The 27,967-nt window shown below is 44.1% G+C and overlaps 2 protein-coding genes across 3 annotated transcripts in view; both read left to right on the top strand.

The window, feature by feature from the left end:
* Window positions 1–8: 8 nt before the first annotated feature.
* On the top strand, window positions 9–21,877 carry SAG (S-antigen visual arrestin). Of its 2 annotated transcripts, XM_086467827.1 has the most exons (15): window positions 9–59; window positions 6,013–6,167; window positions 6,754–6,814; window positions 6,902–6,946; window positions 7,242–7,435; window positions 8,584–8,643; window positions 9,798–9,865; window positions 10,072–10,207; window positions 10,553–10,637; window positions 11,929–12,001; window positions 12,903–13,040; window positions 13,333–13,410; window positions 14,319–14,342; window positions 14,809–14,873; window positions 21,500–21,594. In XM_086467827.1, the coding sequence occupies exons 1-15, from the start codon at window positions 23–25 to the stop codon at window positions 21,541–21,543; spliced, it is 1,263 nt and encodes a 420-aa protein (XP_086323953.1). In that variant the 5' UTR covers window positions 9–22; the 3' UTR covers window positions 21,544–21,594. The 2 variants fall into 2 exon arrangements, with proteins under 2 accessions (XP_086323953.1, XP_086323954.1); XM_086467828.1 differs by lacking the exon at window positions 9–59 and having other exon boundaries at window positions 6,099–6,167; window positions 14,809–14,877; window positions 21,500–21,877.
* A 3,307-nt stretch (window positions 21,878–25,184) lies between these two features.
* Window positions 25,185–27,967, top strand: part of DGKD (diacylglycerol kinase delta) — a 58,164-nt gene continuing 55,381 nt past the window's right edge. Inside the window, exon 1 of the mRNA XM_086468652.1 lies at window positions 25,185–25,340. Within this exon, the coding sequence (XP_086324778.1) occupies window positions 25,185–25,340 (156 nt within the window). The remainder of the gene's footprint in view (window positions 25,341–27,967) is intronic.

The raw sequence follows: 27,967 nt of genomic DNA, 5'->3' as shown, positions 1-27,967 counted from the left end.
TCCAGAGGAAAGTGCTAAAGCAATGGAGAAGGAGCCTGAGTCAGAGACTTCTTATGGCCGTAAGTGCACTGTGGCACTCGGACTCAGCAAGGGATTAGCTGTTCTGGATGGAGAATGCTACTTAGACATGCCTTTACATGCGGTATCGATGCACCAAGTGGAACTGAAGATACTAGTGGGATTCCTCACCAGATAGCTGTGCCAAATACCCTGTCACGCAAATGTATCTACAGCACTTCTGAGTTGGAAATCTTGGAAAGAAGTTACTGTGTATGCTGACTTAATACATGTCCTGTCTCCTGTGTTCTGTTCTTGTGGCCTAGTTTGGGCATGGGGTGAAAAGATCCTGAAACGTGGACAGGTTATAGGCAGTCTGAAGTGTTGGAACAGCTTTTAAAGAGTCTTCCATGGCTCTGGCAGCTCTGCTTTTGAGTTACCAGCTCAGTTCAGATCTGCCCTGATCCTGACACAGATTCTCCAGCACTGTCATGTGAACTCTGTCGGTTTCACCTGTTCTTAAGACAATGGTCTGTTCTTCAGGACTTCTGCACCCTTTTGTTAAAATGCCCTTCAACAGCTTGGGTATCAGAAAACAGGAGATTTTTAATCTTTTTATTCCACAGGCAGTTTGGGTAGTGGGTTGAGGAGAGAGAAGTTCAACTTCTGTTGTGCTGCTGTGATAAGGAATGTAGTCATACTGTGACTTCAGTACCAGAATATAGATGTCCCTTTTCTGTTCATCTGTCCTGTCCTGGCGGCTGTCAGTAGAACACAGGGGAGCAGTGGGGTTAAATCCCAAATCTATTGTTTTGGTGCTGGCAGTTCAGGCCACTTGCCCCCTTCTTGAGCACACGTGCAATATTCCTGTTTGTGCTGGAGCCCTCTCTGTGCTACGGAGCTGTCTTGGCTCTGTCCCTGTTTCAGCATCCAAAACCATGGTGTGGCTGGATGTGATCTACCTGGCATATCTTTATCCAGCCAAACCTTTCCACATCATCTGGGCCTCAAGACGAGTCACCAGCGTTTTACTGCCTTTTTATTTGCACTTTATTTTCTTCTTTCCTGATAGTGTTTTACTAAGAAAGTGTGTTCTTTGGAGGGGCTGGATTAGGAGGCAGCTGCTACAACAGGTATCTCTAACCTAGCCTTTTCAGACACTTTCTGCAGAGGGGAATTGGAGTATATGGGGCAAAGTTTTTATTTATTCAGCTGCCCATAAGAACTCGATTGTAAATAAACCTGTGTTCTGCTTTTAAAACCCCACAATGATCTGATTCATTTATTTGTGTGTCTGTGTGTGAGATCTTGTTGTGAAAGAGCGAAGAGGGGAACCTGAAATGTGTTTTTCTGTGCTATGTTTTGCTGGTGGTGAATTGTGGATTTGTGTTCAGCTGCATTGTGGGATTTGGTGTAGAGGGGCAAAGAGGATAATGCTCTTAGCTCGAAGCTGGACATCCTGCAGATACAACCTGGTCTTGCCCTGTCTCGGGAATACTGCCTTAAGACTGAAGGACGTCTTACCATGTTGAACAAGTGCCTCTGTCCTTGAAATGTTGATGTATTCTTGGTTGTTTTGGATCAGTTGCTAAATTGAGGAAATTTATTATATGTGTTTCAGACACTGATGAAAAGAGAAGGCTTTTTCTGCTGTGCTACTTTGCTACCTTGATAAGTTTTTAAGCCAGTAATAGAAGTTGCACGTTTCTTTAAAAACAAGACCATTTGTTGAATATAATGCTCTGGTTCCTACTTCAGAGTAATGAAGCAAAGCCTTCAGCTGTTTAATGTAGAAATTTTGTACCTAACCAAGAGCCATCACTGACAACTCTCCTGTTTTCATAAGAAAAGAAGCCTTCTTGTCCAGCTCTTGGATGTGAGAACTGTAGCAAAAATTAAAAGATTCACATTGGCATTCTGAAGCATTTCTAAAGGCAAGGTATTTTTTCTTCTGCCTGTTGCTGTGGCAGAAGGTCCTTCTTGAAAAGGCACCTGCCAAGAGTCCAGGTGACCTTGGTTACTGCAGAAAAGCAGATCACTGAATGACAAGTCAGCATGATGAAAGATTATTGGAAGATTAATGTAATAAGAGCTCTGCAGCTTCTGCTGAGGAGGATCAGAATGGGCTTAGGATGTTTATAATTTAGGCTGCTATACATGTGTTTTCCTACAACATGGACCCAGATCTTACACAAAGGGTTTTTTTTGCCCGTTGATGCTGTTATGAAGTAGATAAATAATACTCAAGGGTAATAGCAATCTAGCTAAGACCTTAAGCATGTTAGATTAAAATTCCTTAGGACCAAGGCACATAGGAAATTCTAGTGACCAATTTTAGCTTTTTTGGCTATTATTTATTTACTTCTATTGCCCCCTTTTCTGCTTCAGCCTGCAGAGGGAAGAAGCAAAAACGAAGGCCCCTGCTGTGCAGAGGTGGCTGTTGCACTGTGTCTCTGCTAAAGGTGGAGCTGCCCTTCAAGTGGTTTTGGGGGGCAGGGTGGGCATCTCTCTCTGGACAGAAGGAAGCATTAGGAAGCATGTGTTATGGAGAAACTGCTTCCAAGCTCCCCTGAAGATGTTTGCAGTGGCACATGTACCCACACCTCCCAGGCCCTCAGAGGAGTAGCAGGTATAAGGTGAATGCTTATTTGTCTGCTGGAGGCCTAATAATCCTGCAATGGCAGAAGCACAAACTTAACAAAACCAGCCTTCTCGTTTTTGCTTTTGCACTGTGTGACTGAATCATGTGTGTTGATTTTGTGGGTTAATTTCTGGGATCTTCCCTACTTCCTACAACCAGGATCTGACTTTCCTTCAGCAATACAGGCACATGTGCATTTCTGTGTTGTAGGGCTGGCTGGTTTGCATTTGCCAGAGTTGATGAAACAAAGTAGTGATTAAGCTCTCCAAACAATCCACCTCCAGTTAATAAAATGTTGCTGGAATTTGAAAAACACTGAAAGAGCTGAGGAACACTGGTTCTGTCTTCATTTTTTAGAATAATTTGTGTACCCAGGCCACTATATTCAGGCAAATGCCAGTGATTGTTTGCAAAAAAGCAAGCTTGATTTGTGACTGCAAGACTGCCTGAGATGGAGGGTGCTGTTCAGGCTGGCAAGTGGAGAGGATATCATGTGATCTTTCTAATCAAACTAATAGATGCAGCCCAGAGCAAAGCTACAGCTGTTTATGCAGCTTGCAAGCCAAAAATTACACATATTGTTGTGCTTTGTATCAGACCAAATTCATAGGGGAAGGTGGGAGAAAGCTATTCTTAGGACATTCATGAACAGAAAAGCTAAATTGAAATATCTGTTCATCTGTCTTACACCTTGGATGTTGTGCCTTACTATAAGTAAATTAAGGAGGGAAGGTGTACTAGCTAGCAACATAATGTTTTGCACCAGCATGCCAATGGGCTGTTGGTGGAGCAGTAATAGATAAACTGCTTAGTGATTATGAGAAAAATACATTGTTCTCAATGCTTGATGGTCCTTCATAATGGCATCTGTTTGTAGAGACTTGGCTTGGCATTTTATAAACTCCCTTTTTCATAAATGGCTCTTATTTGTTCATCTTAGCAGGCTGGATGGCTTGCAAGAAGACAGAGAAACAGCTTTAGAATAAAGCTGCTTTCAGTAACCATCCTGTTCTATGTAAGTCTGTAGTCTTTACAAAGCATGCGAATATGACATTGTAGACTTCTTCATGGATGATCTGAGCTTCCTTAGGTAATGCTTTATGTTGCTGACTTAACCGCTTTCCAGTTGAATCTCAGTCCAGGTACAATATTTGCTCTTGGAGGGGGATTAATTCTTGAAATCCTGGATGGACGCAACTAGAGACGTGCTTTCAAATCCCCTACAAATTGTCTTCCTTGTTTGCTAAGAGGTTAGTGTCCTCTGGTAGATGCGAAGAAGCATAGGACACGGCTGTGTGGAAAATTCATGTGTCTTCAGCAGTTAGGAGTTCACATCTTTGTCCTGTGGCAGCTTCTGTGGCATTTGGAACACAACAAGGTATTTAATGTTATTTGCTGGCTTGTTTATTTTGGTCTACAGCATGAGTAGGGTGTCTGTTCTGGACTTGGAAAACCTACCTATACTTCATAAAAATAGACATTCTTAAACATGTAAAGTCTGTCTCTAATCTCTACCTTCACAATTTTTCCAGCTTTCTAAGAAGGGAAGTGTTTCCTTTTTCTACATTTTATGGTGTGCAAATAGGCCCTGGAAACTGTTTCTACTCTTGAAAATGTTTTAAAATGGTAAAGCAAGCAGAAAGATAGAATTGAAACAAACTGCAAGGACAGTTATAGACTGTCAGACCAACAGTCTGTCTAACACAGCATACTCATTCACACTGGTCCGACAGGGTGAAGAGTAAGAATAGGGCATGTGTAGCATTGTCCTTTCCTGCTGCTGCTCCTCAGCTTCAGAGTCTTTTGCACGGCTAAGGGTGTGCCTGGATCATCCTGTCCAACATCTCCTGAAAGCTTTTTCCCTGTGAACACATCTAATGTTGTGAATCAATTCATATTGGTGATTTCCAGAGCCTTCTGCAGCAATGCACTGTACTCCTGAATTGTGTGTTATGTGGGGAAATGCTTCGCTTTATTTTGAATTTGCTGTCTGATCACTTAACTGGTTGCTGCTATTTTACAAGTTACGACAAAGTGAAAAACTAATCTCTCTTTGCTTTGTGTACCACTCAGGTTTTCTGGACATCTCTCTCTGGATATCTCTTGTGTCCTTTTGGTTTGGTCCTTCCGCCCGCCCCCGCCCTCCCCCCCCCCCTCTTTTTTTTTTTTTTCCCACTGAAGAATCTTATTCCATTTGTTTTTTCCCTTGGGTACAACCTGTTCCCTACCCCAGGTTACACTTGTTGCCTTTCTGGGCAGGTAGCTGGACTATTCTATTCTTAAAGTTTGTTCTGTTTTGAGTTTGACAATACCCTGCAACTAATGGGTTGCATTTGGCTCTGATGGAGGAAAATACAGTAGGACAGATGAGTTCTCATTTTGTGTTTCTTCTGACTCCTTACCAATACATACCACCTTTCTAGGTCTTAGACCAAGCATGCCGTATCCAAAATGTGGATATGTAAGGGGTTCTGCAGTGGTATAAATGGCATTCTCTGTTGTGTTCTTGATTTATTGCCTAGTAACTTCTCTGCTTATATAAAGACATTCTTCCTAAGTGATACCAAGTATAACTCTGTATGTCAGACTACAGTTGTATTTTCTTTGAGTGCATTACTTTTCACTTACCATTATAGAATATATGGTATTTCATCACCTGTTCAGTCTGCATTGTGAAGCACTCCTCCATAGCTTTGTTTTTTAGGCTTTGCATTCATACAAGGATATGCTCAATAGCAAATGTCCCAGGACAGATGACCCTGTGCTGTGGTATACTTGCAATGGTAAAAAAAAAAAAAAAAAACCAAAACACAAACCCAAACAAAACCCCCCAAAACTATCCAAACCCTGAAAATACCAAAAATTCCTATGTATTGATATTCTTTATTTCCTATATTTTATTCCATTATTAATGAGTAAAACTACCTTCCTTTTTATGTCATGACAATTTAGAGCCTCCAGTGACAAATCTTGAGGTACCTTTTGAAAATCAAAGTACCTTGTGTTGATCAGATCATCTTTATCTGTCCTCATAGATTTCTTCATGAAATTACTCTCTGCAAAGGCTAAGCTATCCCTTCCCCTCCAGATTTTTCTATTAGTCTACTAATTTTTTAATATGAATTAAAAAGTTCTTGATATTTTGTAATGTTTCTAAAGAGCTGTTTTTAAATAGATGGCTTTATTTGTTTTGTTGTTTTGTTTTTTTAATGAGGAATTGCTGAAATGAAAGGAAACCCACCTTCTGTGCTGTGCCTGAATATCTATTGGAATAGTCTTTGGTAAACTATACATCGGAGGAGAGTGATTTACCCACCATGTATAATTCTGCTTTTATCTCAACCACTTATTTTTTTTTCTGACATCTTTCCTAGGACGTTTTGGGGCAGAAAAGCTTTGTTCACCCACAGTGACATATTTTCCTTTGACCATGAGCTGCCCTGAGTCTCAAAAGACTGCAATGAGTGGGAACAATGCTAGTGCTCCTCATAAACAAGTTGTCTTCAAGAAAAGCACCCGTGACAAAGCTGTAAGTACCATAATAATGGGTTTATCCAGGTATGAGTTTTACCTGTAGTCAGGCTGGAGACTTGTTAGAAAGCTCTTTCCTGTCCCCTTCATTTTTTTTTTCAGAAGAAGGACCACGAACCGCATTTAGCACTAAGTCTGAGGAGATGATGTAAACAGAGTTTATAGGACAAGCTTCTCTTATATTGTAATATAAGAGGAAGGCAACTCACCTCTCACTCCTCCTGGGTTGTACTCCTGCTGATAAATGTTTAAAACAAAGCTGATTTGTTGTCTTTTCAACCTGATGGCACCAAAACTCTTTAAATCTATAGTTCTTTGTCCCGTGCACAAGTATTTATGTTGTACTTTTGGGAGTTAGTCTACATCAGGTCTTCAATTCTGATGTCCTGAAGGATGTGAATAATCCTGTTGAGTCTGGTGGGGATAGCATATTTGCTGGGAAAAAAAAAAAATCCATTTAAAATGTCATTGTTCTGATATCTACAAGATTATAGCTCTTCATTGTGTTGTGTGTCCTGTCCCGTCCCCCCAACACACAACCATCAACACTTTGTATTTCAATCATGGTCATCTTCTCCCTATAGCTGACGATCTACCTGGGAAAACGGGACTTCATTGACAACATAGGGAATGTGGAACCTGTAGGTAAGTCCACCAAGATACATGCTGTCCTTCCTGCTCTCAACCATGTTTATCCTTTGTTGATCATTTTTATTTTTCCCTCTCTTTCAGATGGTGTTGTATTGGTGGATCCTGCAATTATCAAGGGGAAAAAAGGTTTGAGGTTTCATGCAACATATGTTTCAGAGATTGCTAGTCCTCTTTTGAAGTAAGATCCTGAGATAAAACGTTTTTTCTTGTTTTAAGGGTATGAAAGTAACTCTCTTCCCCAGTGAATGGGCTTCTTACTCAATGTAATGTATGTTCTTACATATGGTATGAATACTTACTGGGTTATACAACAGTAGTGAAATGGGTTTCTCTGACTCTGTAGTGCAGGAGGATTTCACATCTCACCCTGGCTGCATTGTTAGCCTGCTGCATGCTTTACCTATCATGTGCTTCTTTCCAGTATATGTGTCCCTGACCTGTGCTTTCCGATATGGCCAGGAAGACATTGATGTGATTGGCCTCACCTTCCGACGGGACCTGTTCTTCTCTAGGGTCCAAGTGTACCCGCCTGCTGATAAGCCAGAGTCTCTCTCCCACTTGCAGGAATCTCTGCTAAAGAAGCTGGGGAAAAATGCTTATCCCTTTTTCTTTACGGTAAGTATCTCATAGGAGTCTCTGACCCTCTTCTCCTCGTCTGTTATTACCAGGCTGCTGAGAATGTACTTTTTTTTTTTTTTTTTCCTCCCCTTACTATCCTAAGTGCAAGAAGATCCTAACTGCATGTGAAAAGTGCTTTCCTTGAAAAAGCAAGGAAACATGCAACGGCTTTATGCTAGTAGCAGCCGTATATATCCTTGTCTTCCCCATTCTGAGGGGCTGGAATACTTTATACCATTGCCCCAGCGCTCACAGGAGTAGTGCCAAATCCTTTCTCTTTGCAAATTTTATGGATCAAACAAGCGCATGAAAAGCTCTTTATCAGATGTTGTCAACAAATAATAGCTTATTGCCAAATTCTGATTCTACAGGATATGCTTCTGGTACTGTCAGTGACATGTCTGCCTTAGCATTCCCTAGGAAGATCCAGGTTTGAAAACCACGTGCATCAAATAGCATCAAATAAGTCTTTGAATGATTCTGCTAAATGGGTTGGTACCTACTGTAATGTTATTAACCACTCAGATACAATCTAGTAATCTTCAAACTGCTGGAGTCTCTGATGGGGTGTTAGCACTCAGTCCTCATGAGGTACTCTGCAACCTTCCCAGTTGATGTCTGGAGTTGCTGGCCATGCCCAGGCCAGCAGTGAATGGTTACTGTCTGGTCTTCATGGCCTTAGTTGTGTTTCTGACAGAGACACTTTGCTCAAGCTCCAAGCCTATGTGAACAGTGAGTAGCACTGCTGTGAGCTGGATGGCTTACCTTGGATGAGGAGCCAGATGTTGCAGCTTCTACTCTAAGCTGTGCCTCTAGGGCTCTGTTTGATTTTTAGATCAGGTACTTTATGTGCCTGGAGTTTTTTTACTTTTTCTCTATCTCATTTTTTTTTTTTTTTTTTTTTTTTTCCTTCCCCTGTCTTGGCTATTAAAGTATCTTTGGAAGAGAGGAACTTGTTCATATATGAGCAAGATAATGCCCAGTATATTAAGGCCCCTATCTTAGCCAGAACTTCAAAGGGTTACTGCATTACAGCAAGTGACCTCTTGTCTTCAGGATTGCTTTGTACATTTTGTGAGCAATGTGGTAACTAGAGTATCTGTGTAATACTGCCTTAGTGTATTTTTCTCTTCTTCCTCCCACAGTTTCCAGATTACCTGCCTTGTTCAGTCTGTCTGCAGCCTGCACCTTGTGATGTTGATAAGGTGAGACCAATGGGACACTTGTGCTTGTCATGGCTGAGGCAAATCAGGTGGAAAAAGTCACATGAATTTATTTGGCTAGCTTGAGAGTAGAATAAGGCAATACTGGATTTTACTGTGCTGTATTACAAATGTCAGGAACCTGACTCAAGACCTACAAGTGTAGGAGTAGGAATTTAAGCTTCAGAATAAGAATCTAGTCAAATAACAGCAAGACCACTAAGTCTGCAATGCTTGTAGTTTCCTTAAGGATACCACATGGCTTGTGGGTTGGCTGCGCATAAAGTGCTTGTAACTGTCAGGCTACATGAGAGAAAAGGAGACAGAGTGCCTAAAATCTCATCAGTTGCTATAAATAGCATGTGTTAAGACCTGTTTCTGAATTAAAACAAATGCAGAGAAGGGCTGGCTTGCACATGTGTGTAAACAAAACAAAAACCCTGGAGTAAAAGTCACAGGTAATGAGATGTTCTGCAAGGTTTCTGACACCATTTAAAATATTCCTTTTATACTTAACTGGGTGCTTCTCTGAACAGCAGAGCTAGACTAACAGCTGGTGGCAAGGTGGGATGCAGGTTGTAGAATCTAGTGCAACAAGGATAAGCTGTGTGTTTTGCCAAGGAATGATCTTCTAGTGAAAATTCCCATATTAACTCTATACAGAGCATCTGGGACTCACACAGATGATCCATGGTGGTATAAACTGTTAAAGCAAAGGTCAGCTTGGCCTGATCACTCTCACTCCTTAGACATTGGGAAAGAACGTGGCTGACCCTGCGTCAGGTATCTGCATTACAAAGCCAATTCAGAAATTCAGTACAGAAACCCAAGGTGGGCTGGAGAGCCTTGCAGGCTGGTCAGTCTTATAACCTGTAGCATGCTGTGACCTCTACAGCACTGCTCTCACAGAAGGCCTTTCAGGAGTAGGGGTGCCATCTGTCAAAGGCTAGGAATTAAGCCTCATTTATCAAAAGCAGCGTGGAACAGGTGGATGCTACCACACCAGTTGGCAGGGTGTCTATTACAATGGTAGGAGGCCAGAAGAATTTGCTGTTGGCAGGATTCTGCCAATTTCTGGTGTACAGAAGTTATTTGAACATCTGCAGATGTTCTTGGCTTCTGACACTGATTTTACAGCTGTCTTCTCTCTTTGGCAGACCTGTGGGGTAGACTTTGAGGTGAAAGCTTTCTCAACGGAGAATGTGGAAGAGAGAATTCATAAGAGGTAACAGAATGTGTGTGTCTGTCTTCAGCTTTGCCCTTAAGGTTGTCCTTCTTAAGGAGGTGGGTGGTCCAGTAATGTACCTTGGTTGCTTGTTCATCTTTGCTCCCCTTGTCAGTGGACTTCTTGGGTGTAAAAACATGTAAATGCAGAACTCCTGCCTCTGACAAGCACAAAGTACCACTATGTTGTCCTCTGCTGCTTCCCAGGAACTCTACGCGTCTGCTGATCCGTAAGGTGCAATATGCTCCAGAAAAGCCAGGACCCCAACCTTGTGCAGAGACCACCTGGCAGTTCTTCATGTCTAACAAGCCATTACACTTGAAAGCTTGCCTCAGTAAAGAGGTGAGGAGTTTGCCACGGGGCTGTGGATGTCATAGTATTGGCATGCCAATATGTATTTTGCTGCCCGAAGCAACTACTTCATGTGTTACTCAGTCTCATCTGAGACTGACTGATCCCAACACTTAAGGGCTCTAATGTGATTCCTGTCAGTAGCTACTGTTAGGGGAGGCTGAGACTCCATTACCAGATGCATTTGAGGCTAAATAAGTCATTGAAGGAAGGGTCATGAATCATTGGGAAGGGCCATCTTGCCTTATCTGGCTTCTGTGAGGAGATTTAATCTGGGGGAACTAGGGTTTGGGAGAAGCTTCATGGCTGGATTTCTGAGCTTCGGGTTTCTTCTAGGTCTACTACCATGGTGAGCCCATTCCAGTCACTATCACTGTCAACAATAGCACGGAGAAAACAGTGAAGAAGATCAAAGTTCAGGGTATGTTTTTACTGTTACTTGGGATTCTTTGAGGGCAAGAAGACTGAATGGTGAGAGGACTGAAAGAGTGCTAGAATTTAGTGCTTGCAACAGCTTAAGCAGGCAGTCTGGGACAAGCCAGGAATTTGTCCCTCCACCCTGTCTGTTGCTGTTTCTTTGCTGTTCACCAAGTGCAGCTTTTGCTGCCCATCGCTGCAGCTTTTTTCCTGACTCTGATGGTTACTCATATGGCTTAATCTTAGGCACTTGTATGTCCCTTCTACTAAAAAGAAAGGGTCTGGCACCTGCAACAGGCAAGGCAGGTTCTGTGGGGAAAAAGCCACCTCTTTTGGGAGGCCAGTGGGAAGGGCTCCCCTGTCAATGTGATACTCCTGCGAACTGTGAATGTGCCTAGGTTGCATACGATTTTGCCTGGGGTTTCAGAAGCATCTGGCAATGTGAGAAACAGCTGCTTTGCCAGCAATGGTGTAATTTCTCCTGAGGAGGCTGAGGGCTAGGGCTGAGTTTCAAAGGAGTTTCAGTACTGTGCCTGTGTTTTATTTTTGGCACTGCATGTTTTCATCCCAGAAGCCCCATTGCATTTAGAACTGTGGAAGATGGTCTGAGAGACAAAGGATGAGAAAAGAGAAGAGAAGGTGGGGAGGGAACAAAATTGCTGAGATTTTTATAAAACTCTACAGCAGAGAAAGCCAATTCAGTGCTGGTCTTGGATGCACTGTCTAGTGATTCCCAAATATTTTTTGGCTGACACGCCTCTGTCAGGCTTTAAAAACCTTGTTGGTCCCCAGTTTCTTTCCTCATCAGTCTTTCAGTCAGAATTACCTTATGGTTTCTTTGGTGTTTGATTGGAGTATATAAGCCATTTATTATCACAGGCTCTTGACTGCAGTCTGCTTGGTGATAGTGTCTCCTGAATGCAAATACATAGGCTATAAATACGCAAGAGATACCAGTGATCAGAGATAAAAGCAGACACGTTTAGCGAAGAGAGAGATATCTTTATGATGGAAGGAGCAGGTTTCCAAGGGAAACTGTAGGTTATTGACTTTTTGTCATCTCCAAATCAAGGCTGAGTGCCTTTCGGGGAAGGTAGACTTTGGCCATTTGTGTGCTGTTGGTCTCTATCCAGGTCAGGCTGTTTGAATCTGGTAGTCCCTTCAGGCTCCAAATGGATGGATTTTACTGCTGACCTTGTCATGTCTTCCATGCCTGAGACTCGGGGGTCGGGGCAGCTATGTTGTTTCTCATGCGTATGCACAACTGACTATCCGCTTCCTCCTTTCTCACTCAGTGGAACAGGTTGCCAATGTGGTTTTGTACTCCAGTGACTACTATACAAAAGTGGTAGCTGTTGAGGAAGCACAGTGAGTGAATGCTCTGCTTATCCCTTCTTGCTCCTTCCTTTTAATTAGCCTCCTCCTCAGTAACGGGAGGTACTCCTGGCTGTAGGAGTTGCCTACTGTTGCAATGCGCTCTCCTTGCCTCCTTCCTTGTGTATGTGTCCTCTGTCCCACCCGTATTCTCTGGATGCAGCTGGACTCCTTTTCACATAGCTAGCAGGGACCCTAGAATGGGGAGGTTGTAGAACAGTATTGAAGAGTAATTACCGACTAGAAAAACTTAGCAGGGGCTGTGGAAGGCTCGCCATTGCTTGAAATACCTAAAGAGATAAGCAGCATTTTTCTGAAAGGTGCTGCTGTTTGAGTGCAAGTCATGGATACTCTAGCTTGAGGTCAGTCTTTTTCACACAGTTTCATTTAATTTCTTCTGGCCTTAGAAGGCCCATGAAAACTTTGACCCTACTGACATTGCGGAGAACCACTTGCTCTTTTGCACTGCACTGTATTGGCAGTGCAGCATTGAACTTTGCTTTGTGAGGAGGGTTGGACACAACAGACACTTTATATTTTTTTGGTGTTTTGCTCTGTACCTTAGGGACATGTTTTCCTTTGAGTATTGGTCTTCTCAGCTAGGATTCATTTTGTCCAAATTTGCAGGTCCGCAGCATAGTTTTGACTTACTTTAGAAGTCTGCCTTACTGTGAAATTAGTAATTTTCTGCAAGTCCTTGTTCCTCTCTTATTATAAAGGAAAATTTTTTACTAGTTTAGATGTAGATATCTGCATTGTAGACAACTACATTTGGACAGATAAATTCTGCTCCTTTTAGATGGCTTTGTAGTCTGCTTTGGAATTCTCTTGGTTGGGTGTGTAACACAAATCAGAGTGTATCACTTCCCTCCTCTCACCTGCTTCTTATTTTCAGGGAGAAGGTGCAGCCAAACAGCAGCCTGACCAAGACACTGACACTTTTACCCTTGCTAGCAAATAACCGTGAGACACGGGAAATAGCTCTGGATGGAAAGCTAAAGGATGAGGACACCAACTTGGCTTCTAGTACTATGTGAGTAGAGTTTTAAATAGTCCCTGCTAGTGGAGGATTATAAAGAAGAGGGGAGGATGGAGGAGACACTTCTATCAGGAGTTTGTACCTGTAAATGTGTGTCCAGATGAGTACATCTAAGTTGCGTTACTTACCCTATTGTATTCATTCAGGTCACAGATCTGGAGAGGTATTCACTGTCCCTGAGGCTTGTCTGCTCTCTCACTTTTAGAATAGGATGTTCACCTAGCTCTTGCTCCAGCTGTATATTGTTGCTGTGCCACCTAACACTGCTGTCTGTTTTCTCTGGTAGTATTAAGGATGGAATAGACAAGACAGTGATGGGGATTCTGGTTTCCTACAAGGTCAAAGTGAAGCTCACTGTTCCAGGGTAAGAGTAACAGACTTCTTGCTACATCTGTGTAGAGTTGAGAGAGGAGTGTGTGTAATTCATTGACGAGTGGGGAGAGGGCAGGACAGTCTACCTGAAGAGAAAGGGCATGTGTTGTAGGACATCAGGTTCCCTCTAAAGCATAAATTGCCTGGAAATCATTCTCGGCCTATCCAAAGAACTTGTCCTGAGCCAGAGGGGTTGGATTACCTTCCTTAGATACCATATGACTTTACAGCTGAAGTACGAACCTCTGATTTGCCTTGCAATTTTTTGTTTCAAAGCCATAACTTGTTTTGTGAGACCTGAAGTGAAACTTTGTGTGAGCCTTTATGTTGGCATTCTTGTTCTCCCAGAGTAGAAGGCAGAGACATCTGCCCGAGAGCCATAAATACTGTAGCTCAGGTTCTGTACTGAGCCAGCTTTCTGAGTGAAGCTGGTGTTATTAACATGAGCTAGTTTCCAGCATACAGTGCAAAAGAGGACTAGGATAATAACTCTCAGTTGATGATATTCACTGTTTACATCTGTATTTCATTCATCTATCATTCTTTGTAGTATAAAAATGAGTCAATGATTTGCTGAAATCATGATAGAATGCCTGCTGCCTTCTGTGGTCCTTTGATTGCCCTTGCCCTTTGGCTCTCAGGAAAGGAACCATGCCCAACACTTGGTCAGGAGTTCAAAAACTTAAACTCTTTCTCTGTGGCAAGGACATGACAAATGAAAATTACTTTTTTTTAAAAAAAAAAAAAAGTTTAATTGGATCTTATGTTTTGTGGCAAGTAAAAAAAGAGTATATGAGGAAGGTGATTTCAATAGTCCACTAATAAAACAGTATTTAGTAGAGCACCAGAATGGAAAGGCACTAAATATGCTTGTGTTTTTCTCCTTGTTTTCTCCTGTAGCATGCTGGGAGACCTCACCTCCAGGTAAATATAGTCTTACTTTTCAGACCATGCAGTTGTAGTTGTTAATTTGTTTTTATCCTCTTTCCTATTGCCTTTCCTGCCTTCCTAAAAAAAAAAAAAACAAACAAAAACCAACAACAACCAAAAAAAAAAAAAAGAAAGAAAAAACCCTATCCCTTAAGCTGATAGAAGTGAGAAGTCTATGCATTCAACTGTGAAAATGAAACAGCTACAAAAATGTCTTTGATTTTATGTACATGCAAGTACATTCAGCATATAATAAACCCAGTTTATTAAAGTGGATATGCCTGGGATATTTGTGGAGAAATTGGTGTTTATCTCTTTTGAGGGGAAAATTATGATTAGAAAAAGATGAAAGAATGGGTGAAGCTGGAGTTCAGGGCTTGGGCTAGCCTGAGGTGGGAAGGGGACAGAAACATGCATGAATGGAGCTGTGGATCTGATTCATTCTCTCTTCTCCCCAAAGTGAAGTGGGCACAGAGCTGCCATTTCGTCTCATGCACCCCAAACCTGAGGAAAAGAACTCAGCAGGTCAGTTATGCCTGGTTTTTGCCTTTCTTTGTTAACAGACTGAGGTGAAATATTACCATTGCAAGGCTTATAGTGATTTGTTCTATAGGAAGCCTTTAGAGTCTACGAGAGTCCATTATGGGGGCTGCTCTGTGTGTGCGTATATATATATGCCTGTGTGTATATATAGCTACCTCAAGGCACAAAATAGCAGGGAGGAGGGGTGCTAAGATGGGAGAAAGTGGAAATGGGTCGTGTTCGCTTTTTATCTTTCATCTGTGAAATCGCAACTCAAAGCGCAGGGCCTTGAGGAAGCACTGCACAGTTAAATTGCATGACTACTGTGCAAAATGTCCTGAATGACACTGTCAGCAGTTCCCAGCTGGATTCCAATATAGGAAACAAAAATCTGTCACAGAAAACACCTGAAACAGGAGCATTGTAAAAAGCAAAATACTTTTAAGCAAAGTTAAGAGGTGGTAAAACTGTTTGTGATTTTAGAGTTTCCATTATCTCGATGTGGCATTGGCCATGGTGTCTGTGATGCAGCCTTTATGTTCAGTGGGTGTCTGAGAGGAATGTCTCTTCAGAGTCGGGTCAGTAAATAGAAGTGTGGGAACTTTAAAGCTGTGTAAGGAGCTAGCGTTCCCCAGGCATGTCAAGGCTTGGGATCAGATGCCAAAACTGCAGGCTGTCTTGAGCATCTGCGTTCTCCTCCCACTTCCTCAGGCCCTGGCTGGCTCTGCTCTGTAATGGTGAACATACAGAAACTGCAAGGAGCTTGTAGTGAATCAGAAGCTCCTGTACAGCATCTGAAGCAGCTATTGAACACAAAACATTATGCCAGCCTTTCAGTGTTGGGTCTGTTACAGATGAGTCATCTTGTCCTCCCCTCTATATTTGAGACAGAGTTGCATGGGCTTCAAACAAAACCCCATGGCTGCTTCTGCACAGCTTTTCTTTTTCTTTCTTTCTTTTTCTTTTTTCTTTGGGCCCAAACTTACCTAGCTGCTGTTTCTAAGAACCTGACCACTGGAAGATGATAGTGGAACCTGTGAGAAGAGTTATTGTGAGATAGGTGTTTTGTTCTATCCTGGAAGCATTAGAAAGTCGTGACTTGAGTCTTATTGTGCAAAATTGTTGGAGGAATCAAGTGTGAGCAATGAGAAGAGAGACTGGTCATCCACTCCACACTAAGTTGCTCTGGTTGGGAATCAGTGTTTACTAATTATGGATGTGCTGGAGTGGGTGAAGTTAGGTTTCTTCTGTCCTGTAAGAACTGCACTGTAGGAAACTAATTTTACTGGGGAAAACCCCTGCTGTGAGCTGTGCCAGCACAGACATGCTCATAGGAGAAGATTTTTGTGCATGTTACATCCCCATCAGAGTAGCACAATGAGTCTAGGAAGCATCTTCAGGACAAATCCACAAGGCCTGTTCCCCTCTCACCCCCTTCCTGCTGTGGCTGCGAAGGAGACAGCCACATCACTGAGGAGCAGCACAGGACACCCCACAGCAGCATGCAGCCCAAAGCTGCCTCTAGCTGTCCTGTGAGGTGGAAATCGGTCCTCAGGGTTGGTCCATAGGACTAATCAGGTTGGAGGAGCTGCTGTGGAGCAAATGTTTTTGTTGGTGTAGCTGAGGGTTTCTCTTCATGCTGCAGGCAAAGCTCTGCCAGCAAAACATTGACACTGCTGCACGCTTGGTCATGATCTCAAGCGGGTGACTCACTGTGGAAGAGCCGCTTTGGCAAGGGTCTTCTGTCTCTTCTGGTAGCTTGTACATACTGAAGCATTTCCCTCAGACTTCCCTGCAGCAATCCCTCTGCCCGGGAACTTGGTGAGGGGCTGGAACTGACACCGGTGGCCACAGGAGCGGTGGCTGGTGAGGGCCATCTAGTGACCGTGGGGAGCCTCGCAGGGCAGAGGTGCTGGTGAGGCAGCTCAGGGCTGCAAAATCTGGAGCTCTCATGGATACGGAGGAAAGCTTGAAAACTTCAAACAAGGATCATCCAAAGGCTTAGGCAACTACAAAGAATTCTACATTTTTAGAACGATGTGCATTTTTTTTACATGACATTTTTTGGTGATAACAATGCCGCAACCCCCTTTCTATTACTTATGCTTCAGGCAGGTAATTCTAGCAGAAGCACTTGTAATAGGAGGAAAAATGGAAGTCAGTTAGTTCTTCCTTCTAAGATCATTTCAAAGGATGGCTGATACACTCCTTTATATAGCACGCTCAAAAGGATGTGGGCAGAAGACTTCTCCATTTCCCTTGTAAACTGCGATATTTTTCAGATCACTTCCCCCAACACATCCTCTTACCACAGGCACAGCCCACATATTGTTTGCTACATCAAAGTCTTCTAGGAGCTTGCTATCAGACAGCTATGGTTTCATGTATTTCGTACAAATGGAAATGGCGAGTTTGTTACAAACTGAAAACAATACAGGTAGTTTCAGCAGCTTATCCTATGGGAAAGCCCTACAAATGGTTAACTAGAGAAATAAATGCTCTCTCTTAAAAAAAGATACTGTAATGCAACAAAAAATTCCTCTGAAGCCTGCATAGCTGACTTGAAAACTGTGCTGGAATGTGGTGTCTGAGCTCATTACCAACCTCCCATATGAAGCTGGTAAACTAAAACTCTTTCCAGCTTTATTGGTTGGTAGTTTTCCATGCACTGTGCCTAATCACTCTTCTCAATTATGAGTTCATGCTTTTAAAATTTTTATTCTACTACATTAGTTCATAAACTCTGAGAAAGAAAATGTTTCATTAGTGAAATATTATCTAATTTGGAATCAAGCGAATCAAGGCTTAATTGCAGAGATGGAGCTTCAACAAAGTGTTGAGACTCTCAAAGGCCCCAAAAGATGGAATTTTTCTTTGTTGGTTTGTTTGGCAGCCTCTGCAGCGGGTGTAGGCAGGGGTACGTGCACAGGGAGTTTTGAGATCACTCCTTATCTTTTTCCGTTCCCTTATGTTTTTACTGATGAGTCGGTAGTAACCAGTTTGCCTATTGCACCTTCCTGCTTACTTGACTGTCACTTCTTCTTAACACACGGCTGGGAGAAAGGAAGGAACTCAAAAAGACACATGTTATGGAGTCAAAGATGAAGTGGGATTAAAAAATGCCATGCATTATGATTTATTCCTTACAGTGGAGTAATATCTTTCTCCCTTCTGTAGCCAAGGTGATTTATGGCAAAAGTAAATAAAACGTGTAGCATCAGTATATTTAATTATGCAGGGCTGATTTGGGTGTAGAGAACCTCAGAAAGATAAGTTTCTCAAGAACATGGTTTAACTTTTTTAGGGCCGAACTGAGGCAAGTGTGGTCAACTGCTACGTGCTTTATTTCACACCAGATTGCTTAGCCCTTTTTATTTGTCTGTGAGCGAGCTCTGAAGCATTCATCACTTGGTAAAAAGCAGGTCTGCCAGAGCACATGGCTGTTGCAGATTGCTTGATCTTTCTTTTCTGTGCCTGGAGGAGACAGAAAAGGAACAGCTTGCTACCTTTCCTTTCCCATGTTTATTTATAGCTTCCTTGTCTTGGACTTCTTGTAGGCCAGCTTTTGCATGTTTCATGTGTGCTGGTTTTTGCAACTGTTTTTTGACCCATGTGGTTCACAGGTGGTTATTTTTAGGCGAAGCAGCTCCTGTCGCATTGGCAGTTTGTTTTTTCTGCCTATTAACAAAAATGTATAGAGATCTGTTTCTTTTAAAGATAGATTCAAACTGGGCAGTGTCTCTTCATGCTTCCAAGACCTTTCCTGGGCAGCAGTTAGGCCAGAAGCTCCTGCTGGGTTTTTCTCAAGGCTGTGGTCTCGGTGTGAGTTCTTTGGTCTGGGGTTTTCCTGCCCTTCTCCTGGTGTTTTACAATTTGTGGGTCAATGTCTTGGACACTGGCCTTTGTTTTGGCTGTTGTTCAACAAATGATCATTTATATGCTCCCTTGTTAAACTTGCATGAAAGGGATGGTTTCAAGAAAACTGTAAATGCTTTGTGCCTTTAATAGTAAAGCTATACCTGCCCTGTATCGGTATTGTACTTTCATAAATTAGTGAATTTTTAAAGCACTTGAATGTTGTGAGAAATAACACAGCCTACTCCCTCCCCCCCCACCCCCCAAGTTGAGAGGTTAAAAGCAAGTTTATAATGAAAATTACTGTATGCCACAACTTTAATTATATGGAATCATTTCTGTGGCTGTATAATAAAAGTTTACAGAAAACCCTCTGCAGGGAATATGATGACGTTCTAGAGCCTCGCTGATCCTTGAATACAGCCCCCTCCCATCCCAACCCTCAAAACAATTGCTGGCATGGCAGTTAAAAAAAAGAAAAAGTCTACCCATTTTTCGCTTCCTGAGAATTTTTCAATATTATAGTGTTAAATAAGCCACAGGACAGCAAGAGAACTATGTGGAGTGTGCCTAACTCCTGACAGGGTGCAAACGTAGCTATTTAACAAGCATATGGGATGTAGTATAGCAGCCTGAAGGTAAAGTAGTGCATCTTTGAATGTAATCTTACATCTGAGGTATATGATAAGCATTACTCTACTGCCACACTACCTATGTATTGATTCAGTAATCATTTATCTGACAGTAAAGTATATGCCCAACTGAAACAGTACCTCCTTCCAACCCATTTTGTAAAATTGGCTTCAAACTGCATTGATGGGTATCTCACTCAGCTTCACCCACATCATTGATGTCACTGTTCCCATAGTAATGAATGTACTTCAAAATGGGGAAAGGGAGCAGACTAAAGAATAAAAAAAGGAGGAAAAAGGAGATGAGAATGGTGCTTTATGTGTTGGAAACTTTTTAAAAGCTCTAAATATTTCACTTTAAATCCATTTCAATCAAGCATGCATGCCCCAAGACTTTCCAGACTTCGTCTTGGCTTGTGTGAGTAGAGGAAACCATCCCTTCTGAGTCTGGATAGACACCATCATGAATGACTTTACATGATCCATTCTTTGAGGCATTTTGGCTGGAGCGGCCCCATTTGTCACACTTCTAACACTGACTTTTCCAGCAGTGCTAGTCGCCACTCGTTACCCTTAATTTCCGCGTGTGTTGTGGGTGGGAATTCTCCAGGTAACAAGTTATCCAGACACTGAAGCATCCCAGAACCCTGATGACTTCTGCAGAACAATGACCTAAGTGCGCTTTGCTCCCTGACTTAAACTCGTGAGAAGTAAGCCAGTGAAGTGACTGTTACTTGCTAAAGATAAAGTAACTGTGAGAACAAAAAAATCCGTGCCCCGATTTCATTGCTGCAATACAGTCTGTTCTGCTTATTTTAGGCTGTGCTGAAACAGCTTCCAAGGAATCCTGCTAGCAAGCAGGATTTGTTATGGTGTGGTTAGCAAAGATCCCATTAAAGAAACACGAACGCCAAAGGTCTCTGGATTAAGATTTAGGGAAAGATGAAATCAAGAGTATTGCTTCAAGTGCATAACCTATCTAATGATAGACCACCTAGGCCTTTCTGTATTCTGACCTCTGTTTGATTTTAATACCTTCATGCTTATTGAACAAGAATATTGTCTTCTCATCAGATGACTGCTTAAATCACAGTGACAGACCAATTAAGACTATCATCATGTCACGCAAGCACTGTCATCTCTGAGTCAAAGTGTGTGCACACATGTCTGTCACAGCTGTGACCGCTAGCAAGCATAAATGGGAAAATCTGTCTTTGTTTCTCAGCCCTTCTGATGTCTTGGGCAACATTGCTACAGTGCTTTTCCATTCAGGAGATCAAGTTTTGCTTCATGAGGTACATATATGCACATCTTGAGACTTTTTGGAATTATCTTTGTATTGCTGCAAATCCTACTGTCACTGTTTTGCCTTGTCAGTTTATAAATTTTTGCTGGTTTTAGCATCCACTGTTCTAACTACTTGGTGTATCTTTTTCCTCGTACACTGCATGCTGATGACTGCAGGGAAAGATGGGTAAGTTTCTTTTAATATTTCACATTCTAGGTTCAGTTGTGCATTGACTCTTTGAAAACTCCTTAAAATTTGTCAAAAAATCCTCATGTTCACAGAGTATGAGCTTAAATCCAAAGTGAGTAAATTACTGTGGCTTGACAAGTTACTCTGCTATCAGTTGAACAGCAATGACTGACTATGCGAAGCTAGTTTAAGAGAACATGATTTGCCTCACAGTTGGAGGGAGCGATGTGTTTGTGATCAGCTGATGCTCTGTAGCTCTAAGTTGCAGGAACTCAATAGGTTTGGCCATGTGCCCCTATTCTAGTACAGAAGGAGTAAGGATGAAAGGTTTCACATTTTATTTCTAGATAAAGACCCTTTCAGGCTGCAGGCTATTCAGCTAGCTAATAAATATTTGGCTGGAATGGACATGATCCAGTACATATGAAAGCCTCCTCAGTTTGTGTCCTGACTTGCTCAATCAACTGCTTTTCATAGTAGCTAGAATACCACCAATGAAGATGGTGCCTGTGGAAATGTGATCCAAATCCCTTTGAAGACAAAGGAAACATTACCAGAGTCTGCACCCCGCTTCTCTTCTTCCTCCTGCATGTTGGCTTTAGTCTACTGGTATAAAAAAAAATTGCTAACGTCATTTTGAAAGACCTGTGTTTCTTTCATTTCAGTGAAGCAGAGCTGGTATTTGAGGAGTTTGCTCGTCAACAGCTAAAAGATATGCTTGATGATGAAGACAAGAATATGCCTGATGAGTGACTAAAAGAACAAGCTGCCAGAGAAGCTACGTAGTCTGGCATCAGTTCGAAATTTAGCACCTAGGTAAACTGCATGTTCTCAGTGCATGCATGGTCTTCTAGGGATCAGCCCTGAGATCAGTGGACATAAAATCATGAGTCTCTGTTGCTTAATAAAAGTTTCAGTTCTAGAAGAATGTAGCATACTCAAAACTTGATTCTTACTTGAACTACCAGAGGAGGAAGGCTGCTATGCCATGACTTCTGCTTTCAGGGCTACCTAATAAAGAGGTTGGTTGTTTTCACCACTGATGAGTGCTTAAATGATGGTTTGTGCAGCCTGCCTAGACATATTCTGTGTCAGAGAGTCCCTGACTTTGAAATGCTAGTGAACCAAGTCCTACTCTGAAGGGCTGGCTTCCAGCCTTTGGTGAATCATTGGAGTTTCTCAGCAGACTGTGCAAAACTGATTTAATTTCCTTTTGGTTGCTTTTGCATTTATGCTTTACGAAACTAATCTAGTGAATATCCTCAGTGCTTGCACTGTCCCCCTGTGTGGCTTACACCCACTGTCTGTACCATTAAATGTCTTGCAAGTCATCTTCCATGGCGGCTGTAATGCTAAGATATAATGTTAGCTTTCTAGCAATATTCCTAACAACCACATTGCTAAAGTTGAGAGAAATGTGCACTGTCCATGAATTCCTTAACAAAGCTCCCTATATACAATCCAAAACAGAGAACTGCTAGTCAGGACTGATCCTATATTTAATCTAGTTTCCTGTATGCAACACTGCTTCAAAAGAGGATGCAGTAAAATTAAGGAAGAAATTACAGGGCAGCCTGCCCTGAGGAACCTTTTCCAACATCCATCTGCCAGAGGTCGGTGTATGCTCCAAGAAATGAGATTGTGTTCTGCAAACTTTGTTCTCTCTTGTTGATCTGGATATTCTCATTATCCATGTAAATGTCTAATGCTTTCCTGAATCTCACATTTTGGCTGAAGTGAGTTGCATCAGCTAATTACATTTTGCATGTAGAACAACTGGTGTTTTCTTTTTCTTGTTTTTGCTCTAATTCTGCTTTTCAATGTGTCTGGCTTAAATTCTCCTGGAAAGTCTGAATGTAGGGCCTATATATATGAATATAAACTTATGTTTCCCGCAACGGAAAATGGAATTAAGAGCTTCCCACTTATATCTTAGTTAACAATGATGTGCTTTTAACGGAGAAGAAAATGAGGGAGACATTTCTGAGACGTCCGTTTCCTCTCAGCGGGAGTGGGACTCCTGGTGAAAGCCCACTGTAAGTGCGTTGCACATCCATCCTGCTTCAGTCTGCAGAGGCTGCGCAAACAGAGCTTGTCCGCTCCTGGCTTAGGTTACTACTGGTAACTGTAAAAAGCCAAAGCAGCCGGCTTTGGAGAGAAGCGTGGGCTGTGCTCTGGCATTTCTGCAGAATCATTCTATACACAGGCCTCATTTCTTGAGCAGAGGCTTGCTTGTTTGTTTGTTTTTTCTTATTGACAACCACCACAGTTACAAAGCCCTACTTTTACAGATGGTCAAAAGGCTGTAACCAAACAGCTTTGTATGTGGCCTCTAACACTTAAATATAGGTTGGGTTAAAAGTAAAGCTTTCTCCTGTTTTGCCTCTGTAAACTGGTCTTAATTAAGATTCTGAAAGCAGTGGATTAAGACCACAGCTGACTTCACAGTTCTGTTAGTGCTCTCACCTAATACCACCTGTCAGTGTGTTTGGCTCCATCAGTCACAGCTGTCTCACCTTAGATGAAATTGCAGAGGTGGTATGTTTGCTCTGCTCTTTCTAAGCACTGTGTGCTTTGCTGCTAAAGAAACCCTGTGACCATTTTCACGTCTTTGTGGTCAATATAATTTCTGTGTGATTTCAACTTTGGGTCTGGGGTGGGGTTAGGCATTTGCACCTGGATTTCTGGGAATGCTTTTCTAATTATTGCCCTAGTATTTTTATTACTAATTTCTTGGTGGCTTGAGAAGAACACAGTGTTACAATAAGGTTCAACAAATTGCTGGTGTGAATATGCTGGTCTTGGAGAGCTGGTATTCAGGAAATCCTTTAAAGATGCTAAAAGGAGGAGGCGTGACAGCCTTCCAGTCTTGCTTCGAAGTGCGGCTTCCTCCACAGAGGTGTTTCCTTCACTGTTCCTGGCTTCTGGACGTGTAAGTATGGGACTAGCAAACTTAGAGGCCTGATTCCTTTTTATTTTTTCCTTATATATCATCCTTGTGAGGTGCTTCTGTCACTGCCTGACCTCCCTCTCAAATTCATCTGCAGTGATGACTTCTGTAAGGTAACTGTGTAACAAAACCACAGTGCACTCTGCTGTGCAATGGGGAGGAGTCAAAATGGTTATTGAATCTGTTCTTTTGCCTGGGCTTAGGAAAGCACTTTCAGACATTGACTGTTTGTCTAGCCCATGCTGGATGTTTGCTCGTTTGGTCATTTGCTTAGAGAGTGAGGGCTTTCTGCTGGTTCCTTCAGCACCCTGTCGCAGGCTAGGTTGGACTTTCTTTCTTCAGTCAGCAGATGCTGACCTCTGTCAGCAGAAAAGAGGTCTCTAGCTGGGACTGTTTGCCTTTTATCTTTCCTGTTCTGATGTTATGTTGATCTTCCACCAAGTCAGACCTGTGCCCTGCTACTCCTGTTTACAGCTGGGGGGAGAGTGATCCAAATTCCTCGCCCAGTGCCTTTGATGTGGTGGGACTCCATCTATAGAAAGCCTGCCAGCTCCAGGAGAGGGATGCGCTCTGGTAGCTGTGATAGCATCTCTGAAACTGCTGCTTTTGAACACCGCTTTGATAAAAGGTGTGGCCTCTGTGCTTTTATCTGTCGGCTGATGGGACTGGTTTGGTGACAAATGCTTTCCCCTCGTACATCTTCATGAAATCCCAGCTGAAGCACTTTGTATTGTCCCGTAGCTGCAGCTAATGGGACATTAGAGAAACAAGTGCATCAGAGCAGCGTTACCGCGTGCTAACAGAGTCCCTGAAGAATGGTGTGAGGAAAGGCTGAGTCAGGCAAGAGTGGTGTTTGGCAGGAGGAGCCTGCTTTGGCGCTGAGAGGGGCAAGCCCTTCTGTGACTGAAAGGAGGTGTAAGATGGAGCAGGTGCAACGTGCTTATTTGTGCAGGAGGGGGGTAGAGCAGGTCTTACCTAGCGAGAGGAGGATTTACTCCACAGTATTTTATGAAATCCAGTGGAACAACTGGAGTGCTAGAAACAACCCTAACCCTTGGGACCGTGATTCAAGCTTTTGGGCTCACCTCAGCAGGAAGGTCTGAGCTGAAGCCCTTTCCCATGGCTCCAAACAGTTCAGTGTGAAGGATGCTCGCGTGGGAGGGCCCGTGTCGGCGCGCAGGGAGCGGTGCTGGGGGCCCGTTGGCGGCGGCCCTGGAAGGCGCCCCTGTCGGCCCAGGAAGGCGCCCCTGTCCGCCCCGCGTCGCCTCAGCGCTTCCCCTCCGGCCTGCGCCACCGGGTACGGCCGCCGCCAGGGGGCGCCGCAGCGGCGGGGCGGGCGGATGCAGAGCGCCCCGCGCGGCAGGAGGGGGCGCCGGCCGCGCCGCCCCGCACCGTGCAGCATGGCGGCGGCGGGCGCCGCGCAGCCCCAGGCCGGGGCGGTCGCCGCCGCCAGCGCCGCGGCGGAAGAATCGTCGGACAGCGAGCCGGAGCAGGAGCCGGGCTCCCCGCAGAAACTCATCCGCAAAGTCTCTACGTCCGGGCAAATTCGCCAGAAGGTGCGTGCGGGGTCCGCGGGCAGGGCCTCAGGCTCCGGCAGCGCTGCGGCCGGCTCTGCCTCCGCGTCTCCCTCAGTGCCGCCGCCTCCCCCTCCCGCCCGGCACGGCCTGCGCCTTCGCCTTCGCCGCGGAGAGTGCCTGCCGGCGTCCCCAGACCGCCCCTCCGGCAGCTGCCAAAGCCCCCCGCCCTCCCAAAATCCCTGGGGCGCTGCCAGGGATCCCCCCTAAGCCCACCCCTCAGGGACCTGCTGGCGGCCCTCCCCCCCCGCCCAGCCCTACCCTGCTCCTCAGGAGCTTACTGGTGACGCCCCCGCACCCCCAACCACCCCTCAGGGACCTGTCAGCGACACACACCGCTCCTCAGGGACCTGTTGCCGACCCCCCAACCCGCCCCTCAGGGACGTGCCTGCGACCTCTCCCCTGACCCACCCCTTCGGGACCTGCTGGCGATCCCCCAAATTCGCCCCTCATGGACTTGCTGGCGATCCCCCAAATTCGCCCCTCATGGACTTGCTGGCGACCTTCCCAAACCGCCCTTGAGGGACTTGCCGGAGATTCGCCCCCCTCCCCCCCCCCCCCCCCCCCAACCCGTCCCTCAGGGCGACCCCAAGCTGCCCCTCAGGGAGATGCTAACAGCACCCCCCTAAACAGCTTTTTATGGACTTGTGAACCCCTAAATGCTCCTCGGGGATTCCCATAACAAACTGTTTCCCATGTGCCTGTTAATAGCTGCCCCCTAAATGCCCTTCAGGGTCTGCCAACGACCCTCTAATTTCCCCTAGGGCCTCCTGGAATTGCCCCCAACCACTCAGCAGGTACCATCCCCGAACTGCCTCTGTGAAGCCGTGTTGGAACCTCCCCACTTGCCTAGCGTAGGCCACCTTCTTCCCAGTGCCCGGGTTCAGAGCTGCTAGGGAACTTTATCCTAACGGTGATCAGCGTGCCTAGGCTCAGCAGGACCCTGTCTTACCTCTTTCTTTCCTTACTCTCTCCCCCTGTAATATTTTCTTGGAGTCATGGAAGTCAGATTTGAGCTCCTGTTCCCAGGTGCTGGCCCCCATTACCTGATATTTAAGGACATCTTGTTCCTCCCCCTTTTCCCCCATATCACAGTTGCCAGGGGCTCCCTCCTCACCTTCCTGTGCCTTCCCTGAGGGCCTGGTCACAGTCCAGCCATATCTCCCTGTCACATTGTGCCTTCCCCCATTATCACTTTCCTAACCCCCCTTCTGTGGCCTTGTTGGACATGGCACAACTGTGCTCTGAAAAGTGCAGCCCTCACTGTTCCCCTACAGTCAGCATGTGCCTCCCTCAGCATCTTCCCATCCTTTTCATGGTTGCATCCCAGTTTTCCCAATCTTGTACTGTGCTGTTTTTCCTTTCTCTGGCCATGTAGTGGTGTTTAGCCTCCTGTCTGGTCAAAAAGCAATGTTACGGCTGGTTAGTCTTTGTTCCCAGCTTTTTCTGCCCTGCTTCACTTCCCTGGTCAGGTAACAATCCTTTCCACCCCAATTCTCTTGGCCCAGTCAGATTTTACCCCTCTGTGGCTTGTTCTGGAACAATAACATTTTTAGGGGCAGTAACAGTATTCTGCAACTACAACTAGAACTGTAGTTCCTCTGTATTGTTACTGTAAGAGAAGATACGAAGATTTCCTTCAGCCTTAGGCTAGGAACCACCCATAGGGAGTTGCCCTCTTCTGTACTATTTTTACAATAGCTGCATGATTTTTCTTCGTAGCCATTAAAGTCCTGTGTAACTCTTGGATTGTTGTATGATATGTTTCTGCTTAGTAGTACCAGGTTAGTTATTCTTCTACCATTATCTTCCTGTTGTCACTGAAGCATGGGCGAGCACAGTTGTTGCTGCGTGGATGCAGATGACTTGCTCAGTGCTGCTGCTTCTAGCTCAGTGTTGCTTATTTTGTGTGCATAATGAAGGAGGGTAAATGTCTACATGATGCAGTGTCTGAAGCATTATTTATAGGGATCTTTTTTCTGCTGGCTAATTTGCCTTGCTTTGCCCTGTATCGTCATTCTGCTGCTCGTCATCATTTTGCTACATGGGTCCCAGTTCCAAAAACCCCCATGACAAAGTATGGTCATACGCAAGGACCGTGCGCTCACTTCATTACATGTGGCGGGGCTGCTTCCTCCATCTGCAGAGTGCTGCTGATGCTGTCACTCGCTTCTTGCATTAAGACACTGAGGGTCTGGGCTGTGTGAGTGAGATGGTTCATTGGGCCACAACAGGAAACGGTGAAGCCCTCTGGATGAGTGTTCAGTGTATCAAGCAGATCTCAGCTGTGCTGTAGCACCAGGTGACTTGGTCTAGCCTCTTAATCTACTGGGAAAAAAATAAACCTTTTGCGATCTTTTCCCACACAGAGGGTGTTCAATATTAGGAATTAGTCGTGCTGGAGATAGGGTGAACCTTGTGATTTCCTAATGCCACCTGTGGCAGGGGTCTCATGTGAGAAGGGAGGAAGGATACCATAGTCTGACTTTAATATCTATGTGGTGGTGTCTGTGATAAGAGTAAGGACAGTGACTTTCTCAGTGCTAGAGTGGGAACTCTTGCTTACAGCGGAATGTTAGAGGTGCTAAGGTAAAAGATGCATTGGATTT

This window comes from Leptosomus discolor, chromosome 7 (genome assembly GCF_034619465.1).
Source record: "Leptosomus discolor isolate bLepDis1 chromosome 7, bLepDis1.hap2, whole genome shotgun sequence".
NCBI lineage: Eukaryota > Metazoa > Chordata > Aves > Leptosomiformes > Leptosomidae > Leptosomus > Leptosomus discolor.
Note: the sequence above shows the minus strand (reverse complement) of the source record. Positions and strands in the feature narration are given on the sequence as shown.